This window comes from Eptatretus burgeri, chromosome 4 (genome assembly GCF_056783735.1).
Source record: "Eptatretus burgeri isolate ZD-2024b chromosome 4, Ebu_testis_v1, whole genome shotgun sequence".
Lineage (NCBI taxonomy): Eukaryota > Metazoa > Chordata > Myxini > Myxiniformes > Myxinidae > Eptatretus > Eptatretus burgeri.
This window is the reverse complement of record NC_140964.1, coordinates 43,496,158-43,511,081: the sequence shown is the minus strand read 5'-3', so window position 1 is coordinate 43,511,081 and position 14,924 is coordinate 43,496,158. Positions and strand designations below refer to the sequence as shown.

The window sequence follows — 14,924 nt, the reverse complement described above, 5'->3', positions numbered from 1 at the left end:
TGTGTGTGTGTGTGTGTGTGTGTGTGTGTGTGTGTGTGTGTGTGTGTGTGTGGTGTGGAGGTCCTGCATGTGTGCTGCCTGAACCTGTGTCTGATGCCACAGCACAGGTCTGTGTGGTTAAGGTTGAATGGCCAATCTGTGATCTGTGCTTTGGCACATGGCGAGCTACCACGTGCAACCTGAGACCAACTGCGAGGCCCACACACATTGGTGTGGGTGTTGGAGAGGGCATTTGCATGTGTGGAAGTGTGGTGAGCAGAGTAACTGTGGTTCCTGTGTTGGGCATGTAGAATAGATGAGAAATGAGGAGAAGGAACGCTGACGGGGAAGCCCTCATGAGTGATGGACTGCTTAGGATTATAACTAGGACTGCTTTCCATAGAATTAGTGAGCACGGCTCAGCCTCGGAGTGAACTGATGGGCAGGCAGGAGGTGCTAGATGCTGGAGCATGCATGTGGGCAGGCCTCTGGGGTATAGTTAGAATTGGGTTGACGTTCCTTCTGGAATTTGTGGAAAGCCTGGAGTATTAAAAAAAAAAAGGTCGCATATTGTATATGTTTTATGAAAGCCTTACAGAAAAGGATGGGGCCAGAAGGCAAGTTGAGGGGCAAGACTAATAATCTCCCATAAGCCTTACAAGAAAGGGGAGGGGAAGCAATCAAATTAGCACGGTATCCCCACAAACATTGGCAGAAAGGTGAGGGAACTGGGCTGCTTTGGGGGGGGGGTCACGAGGGGACCCCAGGGAGAGTGCATGGCAGACCGACAGGTGTACAGGGAGGAACAAGCGGAGTACACAGCGGGCCATGCTCGTGCTCAGCACACGGAAACCGTGGGTATCGTGTGGATCTTGCAGAGATCCTGCAGCACGAGTGTTGGGTATGGAAGTCGAGGCAGTGCAGCAAGGCTTGTTGTCGGTAGAAGGCTGAGCAGGCAGTCTGATGGGGAACGAGGATTAGAGGGGATTTTAGAGGAGGCCTTATATTTATGTGGTTTGAATCATTTTATTTTTAATTGGCTGATATGAGAGAGATGCCTCCTCCTCCTCCTCCTCCTCCTCCTCCTCCTCCTTCCTCCTCTTCCCATCCCTGTGGGATTAGAAATGAGTGAGGAATGATTGATAAGGTGCATGGACAAGTTCTTTTCAGGAATTAAGATTGGTTGAATGATGCAAAGAGGGTGTGAATGAAGAGGAGGAAGCCTTCTCCCTATGGAGGAAATCCCCATTAGAGGTAGGTAGATGGAGGGGAATCAGATGTTTTGGAATGTGGATAGCCTTCTGCTGTTGGTGCTGAGAGAAGTATTTAATTTTATTGTAATTAAATGGGTGCAAATGTAAATTGATGGGTTGTGGGGTGTGGCTCATTGTGAGTAAGTATTTGGAGAAGGGCACCTGGGCGCTCGGTGTGCACTGACACGGAGAAAGCCACGTTTGTTTGTTTGTCCGCACAGAACTTTCGTGTTTTTCTCGGCAACCACTTGTCGGATTGAGACAATTTTCACCAGAGAAGCGACTACTCATGCAGAATGTTTCATTGATAATTATGACATCATAAATCACGTGGTGTGGCAGCCATGTTGGAAAAACGGAAAACCTTTAGACCTCTATCTCCGAAACCGCACCAAGGAAAAAGTTGAAACTTGGCACGTGGTAAGTACTCCTCATGGGGAATATGTATGATTTTTTTTTTAATTCCCAGGCAAAAATAGCATTTCTTTCCTGTAGTAATTCTCTGTGGACTGCTGAAGTAGGACCTGTTACCAACTATAGTATATGAGAGTACAATTCTCAGATACTATAGTTCTAACTGTAGCATTTTCGCCTGGGTGATGTAATCGGTGCCTTTGTTATGACATCATAATTGCATATGTATAACACTACATCCGATCAGTATGAACATTTTTGAGGCTCATCTCGGGATGAATTAGTACACAGAAAAAATTGTTGACGTCATTAGTCACGTGATTCAGCAGTCATATTGCTTTTTTTTTGTTTTTTTTTTAAAACCTTCAAAAAATGTTCTTCTTTGAAATGGCTCAACAGATCGAGGTGAAACTTTGCACATATGACCTGACCGTCTATCCATGAGGAACAAAACATTCACACATATGATGTCATTGGTCACATGGTTTGGTGGCCATATTGGATTTACCCTAAAACCCCCAAAAATCTTCTTCTCCAGAACAGCTGGACAGATCGAGGGGAAATGTCACACAAATGTTCCCCAAGCCTTGGGGATACCAGGGTATTCATGAATAATTGATAGGTCACATGGTTTGACAGCAATGTTAGATTAAGCGAAAATCTTTTTCAAACATTCCTTCTCTTGAACGCTTTAGCAATCAACGTGAAACTTCACAGTTATGATCTAGTGGTGATGGGGAATGTGTGTTTTAACTTTCAACCTGATCAGACACATGGTGGAGCAGCCAGAATTATTTAATTTCTTCAATCTGGGTTCTTTTTGAGTTTTTTTTTTTTGTTGTTGAATAAGGCTCACTTGGCTGTACCTAGATGGGTTTGAGGGTAGAGGAGTAACAGCTGAAACCTGAATCCCATCCAGGTTCCTCCTCATGACTTCATCTTTGCTTTTTGCTTGTTCGGGTTCCTTCTGATGACTGCAGTGCAGGACTGCTATTTGGTCTTCCCATTCATTTGAATTGAATTAATTCGAATCAAATTCTGAATTCAATTTAATAATAATAAACGTCATGAGTCTGGGTCAGGTGTCCGATCAAAGCAGGGTTGCATCAAAGCGGGACATCTCAGTACCCGGTCATCACTGCCAGCAGTTATAAAGTGGCAGCTGTAGTTATGTCTATTATTAATTATGTAACACACGAGTGCTGCACACAAACACCTCACAAAATACACAACACAAACACCACACCACACCAAAGAAGTCCTGGTGAGGATCTGCAGTCTGATTGTTCTTTTTCTTGTTTTATTTGCAAATGAGAGAAATTGAACATACAGTATTTAGTACCGGTAACAATAACATCACTCCAAAATGATTAGTCCTATGTGACCATTGCGAGGTTTCCAACTGCTTCTCGGTCTTATTGATGGTATACTGTGCTACGTTTCCTTTTTAAAATATTGTTCGTAGTCCTGTAATGAAAAAATGAAAAGATAAACAAGTCTGAAGACGACGATGGTTCACGAGCGGTATTTGACGATGTAGATTGTTTCAGAAGTCAAGGATGAGACAATCTGATAATTTTTGACCAAGTTATAAAAATGATCAACAAGATGTTGTACGAGTGACAGGTTATTAGCTGCAAAATGTTGAAAACCCGGTTTCGTTCAACAACTTTAAAAATTTGACCTTTGCATAACCTTTAAAGGTCACAAAACAATGTTGTGGACATTAAAATAAGGAAACAGGATACGTGCTATAGCTTATTGGACTTAGTTCATCGAAGAAGGTCGAAAACCCGGTTCGATTCCCACAACTTTGAATATTTGACCTTTGTGAACTTTAGAGGTCAAAGGCCAAGGATTATGACCTTTGGCGCAAAACTTCCTCTGGAACATTCCAGGAACAATATAACATCATATAGGCTAAATGGCATTTCGCACTCCTTGGATTATCCATACTTTGATGAAATCAGCGTAAAAACAAACTTGAAGGGGGCGCCACGGGCAAGGTGTTCGAGATAGAGCAAAATGGTTTCAAGACTTTAAGTGGGGAATAACCTCAAGATTATGCATAAAAAATATTGTCATCCTAGCTCTCAAAGTTTGGGCGGTCGTATGATTTTTATGTCAAAATTCGAAATTTTCTAAGTTCGTGACTTTGTGACCTTGACCTTGACCTTGACCTTGGGACGAAAATGAAAAATCGAGCTCGGTGGGGCTATGCAGGTGCCATTGGCCTAACCAAATGCCGAAACCCCTGCCAGATTCGACAAACCCCTCGGAGAAGAAAATTTTTTTACGTCAAAATTTGCAATTTTCTAAGTTCGTGACCTTGTGACCTTGACCTTGGGATGAAAATGAAAAATTGAGCTCTTTGGGGCTATGCAGGTGCCACTGGGCTAACCAAATACCGAAACCCCTATCAGATTCGACAAACCCCCGAGGAGAAGATGTAAATTGAAATCGGCTACCCCCTTAAAAACACGTTTTTTTGGGCGTGGCTCCGCCCATAATGGGCGCACCACACCCATTTTCAGGAAAACACAACTGGATCATGATATAAACCTCCCACCAAAATTTTATCAGGATCGGATCAAAACCCACGGAGCTATGTTCAGGACAGACAGACAGACAGACAGACAGACAAGCCGGTAGGCGACGAGGAATTCACTAGGATCGAAGCGCTGGATACAATGCTTTTCATTCTGACCGATCCACCGACGAAGATTCATTGCCAAGACATATTGGTTCACATACAATTGTTCCTCTGCCTGGCAAGATTTTTCCTATTGCGTATTTTGCCAACTGGCACTCCTCATAAAAAATGACGGTAAATAGACACCTCATTTTTGAAGGACTACCATTTGAAAAATAATCGGTTTGCTGGTTTGTGCTGTGGAGCCTCACGTTGCAGACACACACACACACACACACACACACACACACACACACACACACACACACACACACACACACGGAAAACCCAATAAACTTCTCTCAATGCTTCTGTTTGACCACACCTCCTGAGCCACATAATATTTTTCATAAGCCATGCCCACTTTCCCACACCACTCCCACTTTCCTACACCACTCCCACTTTTCATCAACCACGTCCACTTTCCCTAAGCTCCGCCCACTTTCCTAAGCCCCTCATAAAAAAATGACGGTAAATAGACACCCGATTTTTGAAGGACTACCATTTGAAAAATAAAACCTCAATCAAAAATCGGCTCGAGTAAAATTTTCTCAATATCTCGAAGTGTTTAATTCCGAAGTCTCGTTTCTCTACATTCAAAACTGAAGGACAAGTATTGAAAATACTGTACGCGGTTTTTCGGCCGCTGCACAGCAACGGGTGGTTGCTCGGCAACGAAATTCAAACGCGCACATTCCCAGCACATATTGCACGTGTTGGCAAAGTTTCATTGAAATTAGTTCGCTGGTTCGTGCTGTGGCGCCTTGCGTTGCAGACACACACACACACACACACACACACACACACACACACACACACACACACACACACACACACACACACACACACACACACACACACACAGAAAACCCGACAATAAGGGATATCTAGCATATATCGCGAATCCTTCAGACAGACATACAGACATACAAAAAGACAATAACGAATATAGTGGTCACTTATTTTTTTCGTGAAAATATTTTTTCGTGAACCAATCGCATCCCAGAAGGTATGAAACAGGATGCAAGACATTTTGGGCAAACATTTTTTGACTATCCTGTGTAAAAATATGAGATACCTGATCAACCTGCTGCCACCCTAGGGGTGGGATGGGGCCTTCAAGCGTGACATAATATTGTTACGGCTGTGGAAATTCGCAATACACCATAAAGGGTCCTTAGGTCAGTTATGACGATAAGTAATTGTGTAGTTAGATTTCCCCACCCTTGTTTAGAGGGAATTTCCGTGTTCACTGGGCTGTGATCCTTTGAGATAGCCGTTTTTCTTTTCTCTGTCATTATTTTGGACCAATAATCCCCCAACAACTCAAACACCGCCACCTTCGCCTCTTTACCTCCACAACTCCATCTCGCAAACATCGCTTCACCGCCATTCTCAAACGACGCCCGCCAACAACTCAAACACCACCACCTTCGCCTCTTTACCTCCACAACTCCATCCTGCAAACATTGCTTCACCGACATTCTCAAACGACGCCAGCCAACAACCAAACTCCCACCACCTCCGCCTTTCTACCACACGTCATGCCATGGGCTGTGAATGCGTTCCTTTCGCCTCAAAAATCGGATCAGGAATGCTTCACGCCCCCTTTTCATCTGCCCAATGGCTGAGCATCGGGTGGTGTGGCCCCGCCTCCGAACCTGCTGTGATCCAGGAATTTACATAGACGCCCCTCCCCCGGGCTATATAAGCACGAGCACAACGCAGTAGAGAGGAAGGAAGGGGAAAAAAGGTGCAGTACATCGGCAGAGAACCAAGTGGGAGCAGTGGAGTGGCAGCGGCGGAGTGTCGGGTGAAGAAGTCAAGTCTGCAGTGTCAGCGGGGCAGTCGAGTCGGGAGACGGAGCTCGAAGCCGACGGGAAAGGCAGACGGGGAGCGCCGGAGAGAGCTCGCCGACCACGCCAGGGGCACGAAGCCATGCACAGCTACGCTGACATCGCAGCTTACCTGCCATCGCGCCACGAGGGCGCGGGTAGGACCCTTCGGTCTCGTGGACCTGGCCGCTCATCCAGGTTCCACGAGCATTAGGCCCACGGGCCCAGTCTGACTCCCTTGCCTTTGAGGGGGTCTTTCCTTTGCTTTTGTGTGAATGCGTGTTGTGGCGCCGTGTCTTGTAAAGTAGAAACTGTTTAAGTGCACGTAAATAAACATTGCTTTATTCGGTTGTAATTCTTACTTTCATTGCCTTGCTTGTAAATTGCATTCGTACTGTATGGCTGTGAATACGTGCTTGCCTTGTCTGAGTGTGGAATAAATGTACTTGTCGAACTGTTCCCCATTTCGTTGCATCCTTTCCTTTGTTTGAAAGTTCCATCTTGCATCACGGAAGGAATTGGTAGAAGGGTGTAAGCACCCGGTAAATAATCACGTCCGTCGGGGCCGGCGATAACACCGCTCAGTTATCACTGAAGCACGGAATGGACCGCTTAAGCGGTTCGTGTCCGAGGCCGGCCAGCGGCGAGGTACGATCGTCCGGTTAACTACCCGCGCAGGTACTTTGGTAGGTCGAGTTTGGCGAACAACCCTATCCTGCGCGGGTGGCCGATTGGCACGATTGTGGTGTGGTCGAAAGACTCACCCGTGACTAGCTCCTGGCGGTAGTTCCACGGAGGGTCACGACTGAATTGTCCGTTCCGGTGGGCGACACGGTCGCGATTCGAGTTACGTGGCCGATCGCACGCCGGGCGGACCGAAATTCATAACAATATCTTCGGGGATGTCTGTTGAAGCGTTATGGAACATTACATGGGGGGGGGGGGAGTGGAGACTTGTGTCAGATTTGAGCAAAAGAATGCATTCCATAATTGAGGAGTGGGGAGCTGTATTGTGTGATAATTAGTCTCAGGTCTCAGGCCACTGCCATTTCTGGGTGCAAACTCAGGAGAGTCTGAAGAAGAAAGGAGGGGATGGTGTTGTGGAAATGACTTCTAGGGGTTAACATTGCATCGCAAAGCTTCGTTATCTCTCATAGTGAATGTATTGGAATAAGTGTGAGGTGATGTATATTTGATATGTGTTGTTTTATGTACATACAGACATTTTCCACCCTTCCAAATGTGTGTGTCTTTAACCCTTTGAACCCTGAGCTCTTTGGACTTTCGGCTCCTCCACCCTGGGATCCCGATATAAAAATCCAGCTGCTCATGTTTATGGAAGTTTGACTCGTGGCTGGTAAACCGGTCACTCCGGTATTTGGATATTTGATTAGCAACTGGTAAACCGGCCGCTCAGGTATGTGGAGGTTTGAATAGCGGCCGGTGAAACGGCCGCTAGGATTCAAAAGGTTAAAATCCTTTTTAATATTTGACCTTCTGTAATCTGTCTTTTCTGTCTTTTAAAGCATCTGGGTAGGCCTTGAAGCACCAGTATAGGTAGGAAAGCCACGTTCCAGCAAGCCCAAGAAAAGGGGGATGACTGTCCTCTAACAAGGTTGTGGCAGTCCTCTCACCCTTCAAATGGACCTTCAGTCCTATTGAGAGTGATTGGGAGTGGGGGTGGGTGAAGTATGTCACTACTAGAGGTTGGGGGCCAGATAAGGTAAAAATGCACACAACAGTGGTGGGGTGGAGATGGAGAAGATGCCCGGACTCAACCTGGAAAGAAGCCGCATCTCGAATCTGTGAAGCTGTCTTGCTGTGGATTGATTGAGTGTGACCACATACGTTAGAGGACTGGCTAGGCACGTGCGACCACCGCCCATAACAAGACAGTGTTGTATGCCTCACCGGCTCTGCTCGGTCGTTAATGAGAGATCGGACACACGACACTGAATTAGCGCACCACATTAGCTGGCTCAGTGGTCCCATTAGCAAGGTATTATGGCAATGGGCACGAGATCTTGCTTGCGGCCATTGAGTCAATCGGCCACATTGATGTGGCAAGCTGGGATTCGCACTGGGGTCTACCCGCGTGTTGTGGCGCCACCCGCGCAGGATAGGGTTGTTCGCCAAACTCGACCTACCTAAGTACCTGCGCGGGTAGTTAACCGGGCGATCGTACCTCGCCGCTGGCCGGCCTCGGACACGAACCGCTTAAGCGGTCCGTTCCATGCTTCAGTGAAAACCGAGCGGTGTTCTCGCCGGCCCCGACGGATGTGAGGGCACAACAATACCATGCACTTTCATTGCTCACCGTCTCCAGGTTCAGACTTGCCAACCTGCATTCATTAATCCCCTTATTCTACTGATGATGGTATCATCTCTTTTTTTGTTGTTGCAATTTACTTACAGGACTGAATAAATATACATTATATTTCTGTTTTGCAACATTGCAATCCTCAGGGCCCTGCAGATTATTGACAATGAATTGTGTGCAGGTGATATCTGTCTTGTAAAAGTGGAAAATACACAAGAGAATGGCGATTCTTCAGACCCAGAAACTTTGAAATGCGTTTCTGTTAAGGAAGATCCAGATGATAATCATCCTACAAATTGCAGTTTTCCCTATTCTGCAACTGGTGAGCAGAAAGGTCCAAAATATTTCATAGATCTTGTTCAGGGTAATATGATTTTTGAAATTGTGTTAAATATTTTGATGGTTGCTTCATGTTCGATATTTTTGCAGAACAGTCGGGAAGCAATTTTGGACAAATATTGTCCAGTCACTGTTTGGCGGTGAACAACATTGGTGTTTTGAAGGAACAATCGCATCATCAAGACCCATTACCTTTACAACACCAATCCAGGTCTCATCAACATAATACAAAGGCTGAGATAAAACTTTCAAAATGCACAAAGGTTCTCAAAAGGCAAAAGTGTAATGTTTGTAGTAAGGCTTTTCCTTCATCGAGCAGCATGCATACACACATGATGAACCATAGAGGAGAGCTCCTGCACAAGTGCTTTGATTGCGGTAAAGATTTCTCTCGAAAACGCGATTTGAAATTACATATGAGGGTCCACACAGGTGAACGCCCATACAAGTGCTCAATTTGTAGTAAAGATTTCTCTCGAAAACGTAATTTGAAATTACATATGAGAGTCCATACAGGAGAACGCCCATACAAGTGCTCTGTTTGTGGAAAATATTTCTCTCTGCCACGTAATTTGAAATTTCACATGAGGGTCCATTCAGGAGAGCGTCCGCACAAGTGCTCTGTCTGTGGTAAAGGTTTCTCGATGAAAGCCAGTTTGAAATTGCATACGAGGGTCCATACGGGTGAGCGTCCATACAAATGTTCTTTCTGCAGTAAAACATTCTCTCAAAAGGGGAGTCTGGATATGCATAGGAGGATCCACACTGGAGAGCGCCCCTTCAAGTGCGTTGACTGTGGGAAGGGTTTTCTGCAGAAATATATGTTAGACGCACATAAATTTACCCACACGGGAGAGTGCCCGTACACGTGCTTTGACTGTGGGAAGGGTTTTCTTTATAAAAATACCTTGGATGGTCATAAAGTTACCCATACCGGAGAGTGGCCATACAAGTGCTTTGACTGTGGGAAGGGTTTTCTTTATAAATATACCTTCGAGAGACATAAATTAACACATACAGATAAGTGTCCATTCAAGTGCTTTGACTGTGGGAGGGGTTTTCTTTATAGACATCCCTTAGATCTACATAAATTAACCCATACAGGAGAGCGCCCATGCAAGTGCTCCGTTTGTGGAAAAGGTTTCTCCCGAAAAGATCATTTGAAATCGCATATGGGGGTTCACACTGGAGAGCGTCCTTTCAAGTGCTCTATTTGTGATAAGAATCTTAGGTATAAACACACCTTGAAAACACACATGATGACCCATTCGGGAGAGCGCCCTTACAAGTGCTCCATATGTGATAAGAATCTTCGGTATAAAAGGACCTTGAAAGCACACATGATGACCCACACGGGAGAGCGCCCATACAAGTGCTCTGTTTGTGATAAATGTTTCCTTCGAAACAGTAATTTGAAAATGCATATGAGGGTCCACACAGGAGAGCGCCCGTACAAGTGCTCTGTATGTGGGAAAAACTTATCCGAAAAGAGAAGTCTGAAATTGCATATGAATATCCATACAGGAGAGTACCCATACAAGTGTGCTGTTTGTGGAAAAGGTTTCTCGGAAAAGAAAAGTATTAAATTGCATATGAAGATCCATACAACAGAGGGCCCATAGAAGTCCTGTATTTGTGAAAATGATTCTACTTTTAAAAAGAGCTTGAACATCCATCGGACCACCAACACCAGAGAGCGTCTGTAATTCTGCTTTGTCTGTAGTAAAGGTTTCTCATTGAGGTTACTTGAAATTGCACATCAGGGCCCACATAGTGGAGAGTGTTACAAGTTATTGATCTGTGTTGTGGGGTGTTCGCGGCAGGACACACAAACAAATGTATGAAGTGTAACACAGAGCATTTCCTTTGAAGTGTTTTCTTTTTGTGTTTTTTTATTTTATTTTTATGTCTCACCTATCGTTGAGTCTGGATTCTGCTGCATTTCTCTGATTGTATTTATTTTGTCCCTATCTTTTCATCATCATGTGTATAAAGTGCTTTAATGAGTCACCCTTCCTTCGAAATAAACAGTTGTAATGTCATCTAAAATGGAAATCTTTGAGCAAGCCCCTCTTCTCCCTTTCCCATCACTATTTCAGCTGGACATCTTATATTGTGGCTGCTGTTTTGTTTCCATAATTGGAAAATATAGTCCTAATATACTGCTTAACTTTCTACACCATTGAATATCCATACAGGAGATTATACATACAAGTGTGCTGTCTGTGGTAAAGGTTACTCTGAAAAGAAAAGTATTAAATGATTCATACATTGCTTTAAAAACAAACAAGTTCGAATTGCGAACATACCCCATGGGAGTTCATTCGTACAACTCTCAGGTGAGTGATAGCACGGACGACAGATAGTTTCGAATAGACAGATAGTAGCGATAGCACGGACCTCACTCACAAGAGTGAGGCTAGTTTCATGTCATCATTTGCGAGTTAATTTTGCGTTGGGCATCGCCCAGCGCGTTTGATTAATTTTTATGAAAATGGGCCGAAATGGCCGTTTCTCAGCCCAAATGGCTGGAATCGCACTTTGGGTTCAGTTAACGTCTGGGTCATGGTCTCTAGAATATACCTGTCAAGTTTGGTTTGGTTCTGTCCACTAATAACCGAAAATAATTTTAAGAAAATGGGCCGAAAGGGCGGTTTCTCGGCCCAAAGGGCCATAATCTCACTTCGGGCTCAATTAATGCCTGGAGAGTGAACTCAAGAATATACCTGTCAAATTTGGTCCAGTTTATTTCACGAATAACCGAGAAATAGCAATTTAAAGAAAATGGACCAAAGGGCCGTTTATCAGCCCAAAGGGCCGGAATCGCACTTTGGGCTCTGTTAATGCCTGGGGAATGGTCTCCAGAATATACCTGTCAAGTTTGGTTTGGTTCCGTTCACTAATAACCGAGAAATAACAATTTTAAGAAAATGGGCTGTTCCTCGGCCCGAAGAGCCACAATCGCACTTTGGGCTCGGTTAATGCCTACGCATGTGTGTCTGGTATATTCCTGTCAATTTTCAATGAATTATTTTTACGAATAATGGAGAAATAGACATTCAAATGAACTGTAAACAAGAAAAGAGAGAATGCGAGCGGCGCTTCGACCCCGTTGGGTCTTCCACCCCACGGGATAAAAACAATATCCTCAAACAGAAAATATTCACAGAGGAGGAACTAAGAATAAGACGAGCAAACTGAAGAGGCAATCGGAAATGACTGGTCACCAATGCGACAATGGAATGACGGGACATACGTTTGCGATGAGATTCCCAGAGTACAAACTCCCAAAGAAAAGGAACAACCATCAGAACTTACTGGTGCTACACAGAAAATAGAACAAGAGAGGAAAACAGAAACAGATGAGATTTCATTTTTCTTCACAATAATAGAAACAGAAATTGGGCAAGAGATTGTATAATTGAGTAAAGAAACAAAACTCAAAACTCCACAACAGGACCAGAGAATGACAAAAGGAAATGCCGCAGCAGCACCTCTCGAGAAAGATCAACTCGAAGTTGTTAAACCATATCCAACAGCACCTTTGCAAACAAAACAAAAAAGAGCAACAAGGATAGATCACAATGAGGAGGAGAATAATGAGCAACAGAATGAAGAAGAGGAAGAGAAGGTTGACAATGAACAGCAAAGGTTAGAACAGTGCTGGATTAACCATTAGGCAGACAAGGCATGTGCCTTAGGGCCAGGCAAAAATTCGGGCCAAAAATTATTTTCACATTAGATATTTGTCTTTTTTTGTATTAAATATTTTGTTCTTGAATCAGTTCATCTTTTGTCTGGGGTCCATTTCCATGAGCCCGAGATCTAATTTAAATTTTTCAGGCCATTCTCTAAAATTTCAAAATGTGCCTTCGGACCAGCCGAGGCTTAATCCGGCACTGAGTTAGAAGACGAGCTGGCTAATAAAATAGAGGAAATTAAATTAATATTACCCAAGCAAAGACCGCATCTCCACTGAATCTATCCTACTAAAAGGCAATGTGTATGTGTGTGTCTCCTCCATAATTCCAAAACTTTAAAACCTCGCAGCCTGAAACTTTGTGTGCATACTAACAAAACTCCAAGGAAGTGCAAGAGTGAAAATTGGGTGTTTGTGTTAATTGAAACACCCCTGTTGAAGATAATTAACGACCTTATTTAATTATATTTTTCATCAAACGATCTTCGGCCACCTCGCTCTCTGGGTCTTCAGGCATTTCCTGGTTAACCTCGCTGGGGGTCTGAAGCCGCCATGTTTTTTGGCCTGCTCAACCATGCCTTGACCTGGAACATGCCGCAGCAATTTCTTAACGATAAAGTTGTTGTATTCACTTTCTTCACTAATATTATCGAATGCCTGTTCATCATCGCTGTGAATCGCTGGGTACATTGTAATGTTTATAAACATCCCGAGACGTCAGCGTTCGCGGCTTGACATTTCAGGCGTCTCCGGGAGGTGTATGTTAAATGTGATGCTAATCACGTGCCAAACCAGCTGTTTGTTAACCGTTTCGTTGGAGTGCTTGCTTGAGTGCTTAAGCCACTTAGCGAGGGCTCTCCAAGCTGCTTGGTTGTTCGTTTCGGTAAAAGTATCCGTGCTTTCAAGGGAACATCGGTTAGACAGATGTACATTTCCGCCCGTGTTGGGCACTGCGGTGCCTTGCGGTTGGTGTCGTGGGAGATGTCTCATCCACTGAAAATGTGCAATTTTATTTTTTACAGGTTATCGCTTTGTCTAACCTTTGTACGATCTCCGAATATAATCCACCCCTCACTTCGACATCGATACATATATAAAAACAATAAGGTCCATCCGACCAGGTGTTTGCCGTGATCTGGTTGTGAAGGCATAAAGCATAGATCGACGTTTTGGATTCTGTTCCTTGATGTATTTTTGAATTGAATTTTGCAAATTTCCCACTTGAATTCCTCTTTCAATGAACTCTGTTTGAAGGTAAATCTTTGTGCTTGTCGTTTTTATGTATTTTATGCATGTGTACAATATATAAACTGTATTTCCATAACGGAAGTGTGTGTACATGTGTGTACATTTAGGATCTCCACATGTGGGTGGGTTTCAGGAGGTGAAACAGAGACCTGTCAGGTCTCAAAGTGTGGTGTGTGTGTGTGTGTGTGTGTGTGTGTGTGTGTGTGTGTGTGTGTGTGTGTGTGTGTGTGTGTGTACCTGCAAGTTGTTGCCTGCTACCTCCACATATGGGTGGATTTCAGGAGGTGATACAGAGACCTGCCAAGTCTCAAAGTGTGTGTGTCTACATATGGGGTTTCAGAATGTGGAACGGAGTCCTCCCAGGGTGGGCTCAATGTATCCACCTTCATTTCGGTAAGTGGTCACGATGCACGGACCAAGCTGTGAAGTTTTCTGTTCTTAAAGTTTTGTGCCGAGGGCTCTCTTCAGGATTGTTACTGAGCCCAGGACAGTTTCCAACTGGAGTTTGTTTGAAGTGATATTCCCAGGGATGGTTTTTAATATCTCTGTGAGGTTCATAATCATCATTCCCATGAGGTTCTTCATCATCACTGGTACAACTTTGGCATTCTTCAGCTTTTAGGATCTTTTCACTTCATGCTTGAGGTCTTGGTGTTTGGTTATTTTCTTGATTTCTGCATCATTGGTCCAAAATCACCAGTATTAACAACTCAATTAGCAATGCCTTCTTCTCTTTTTTTTGTACCTAAGTTATATCTGGTCGCAATGCTTTGTTTTCGGTGTTCACGCTCGATGGGATCATAAGGTCGTACGTGAGCGATACTTCAATGTTTTCAGTGATTGCTTTTGGTTCATTTTCCCACAAATTTTCTGGAATTGGAATATCAAAGTTTTTGTGGATGTGCCAGTGGATTACTTTACAAACTCTGTTGTGTCATGTGTACAGCTGTTCTGGCACTTTTTTTTTTCGTGTTCAGTCGTTAAGCATCACATATTCTCTTTGCTCACCCCACCTCCTCCCCTCACCTGTCTGTTTTTTTCCTCCTCTCTCCTACCCTTTTATCTCATTCTGTCCCCTCCTCATAAAATGCAGCACTCTCCTCCCACGTGGGTGTGTGTGTGTGTGTGTGTGTGTGTGTGTGTG

At 44.1% G+C, this 14,924-nt stretch overlaps 1 protein-coding gene across 11 annotated transcripts in view; it reads left to right on the top strand.

Moving 5' to 3' along the window:
- Positions 1-14,924, top strand: part of LOC147027920 (uncharacterized) — a 75,826-nt gene that overhangs the window by 19,823 nt on the left and 41,079 nt on the right. For 6 of the 11 annotated variants that reach the window (XM_085877735.1, XM_085877733.1, XM_085877732.1 and 3 more), the window contains 3 exons: positions 1,454-1,652; positions 8,675-8,815; positions 8,928-11,020. In XM_085877735.1, coding sequence (XP_085733861.1) covers positions 8,771-8,815; positions 8,928-10,454 — 1,572 coding nt within the window. In that variant the 5' untranslated portion in view covers positions 1,454-1,652; positions 8,675-8,770 and the 3' untranslated portion in view covers positions 10,455-11,020. Of the gene's footprint in view, positions 1-19; positions 1,234-1,453; positions 1,653-8,674; positions 8,816-8,922; positions 11,022-14,924 lie in introns of those variants that run through there. The other 5 variants (XM_085877737.1, XM_085877736.1, XM_085877738.1 and 2 more) reach the window with 4 other exon arrangements.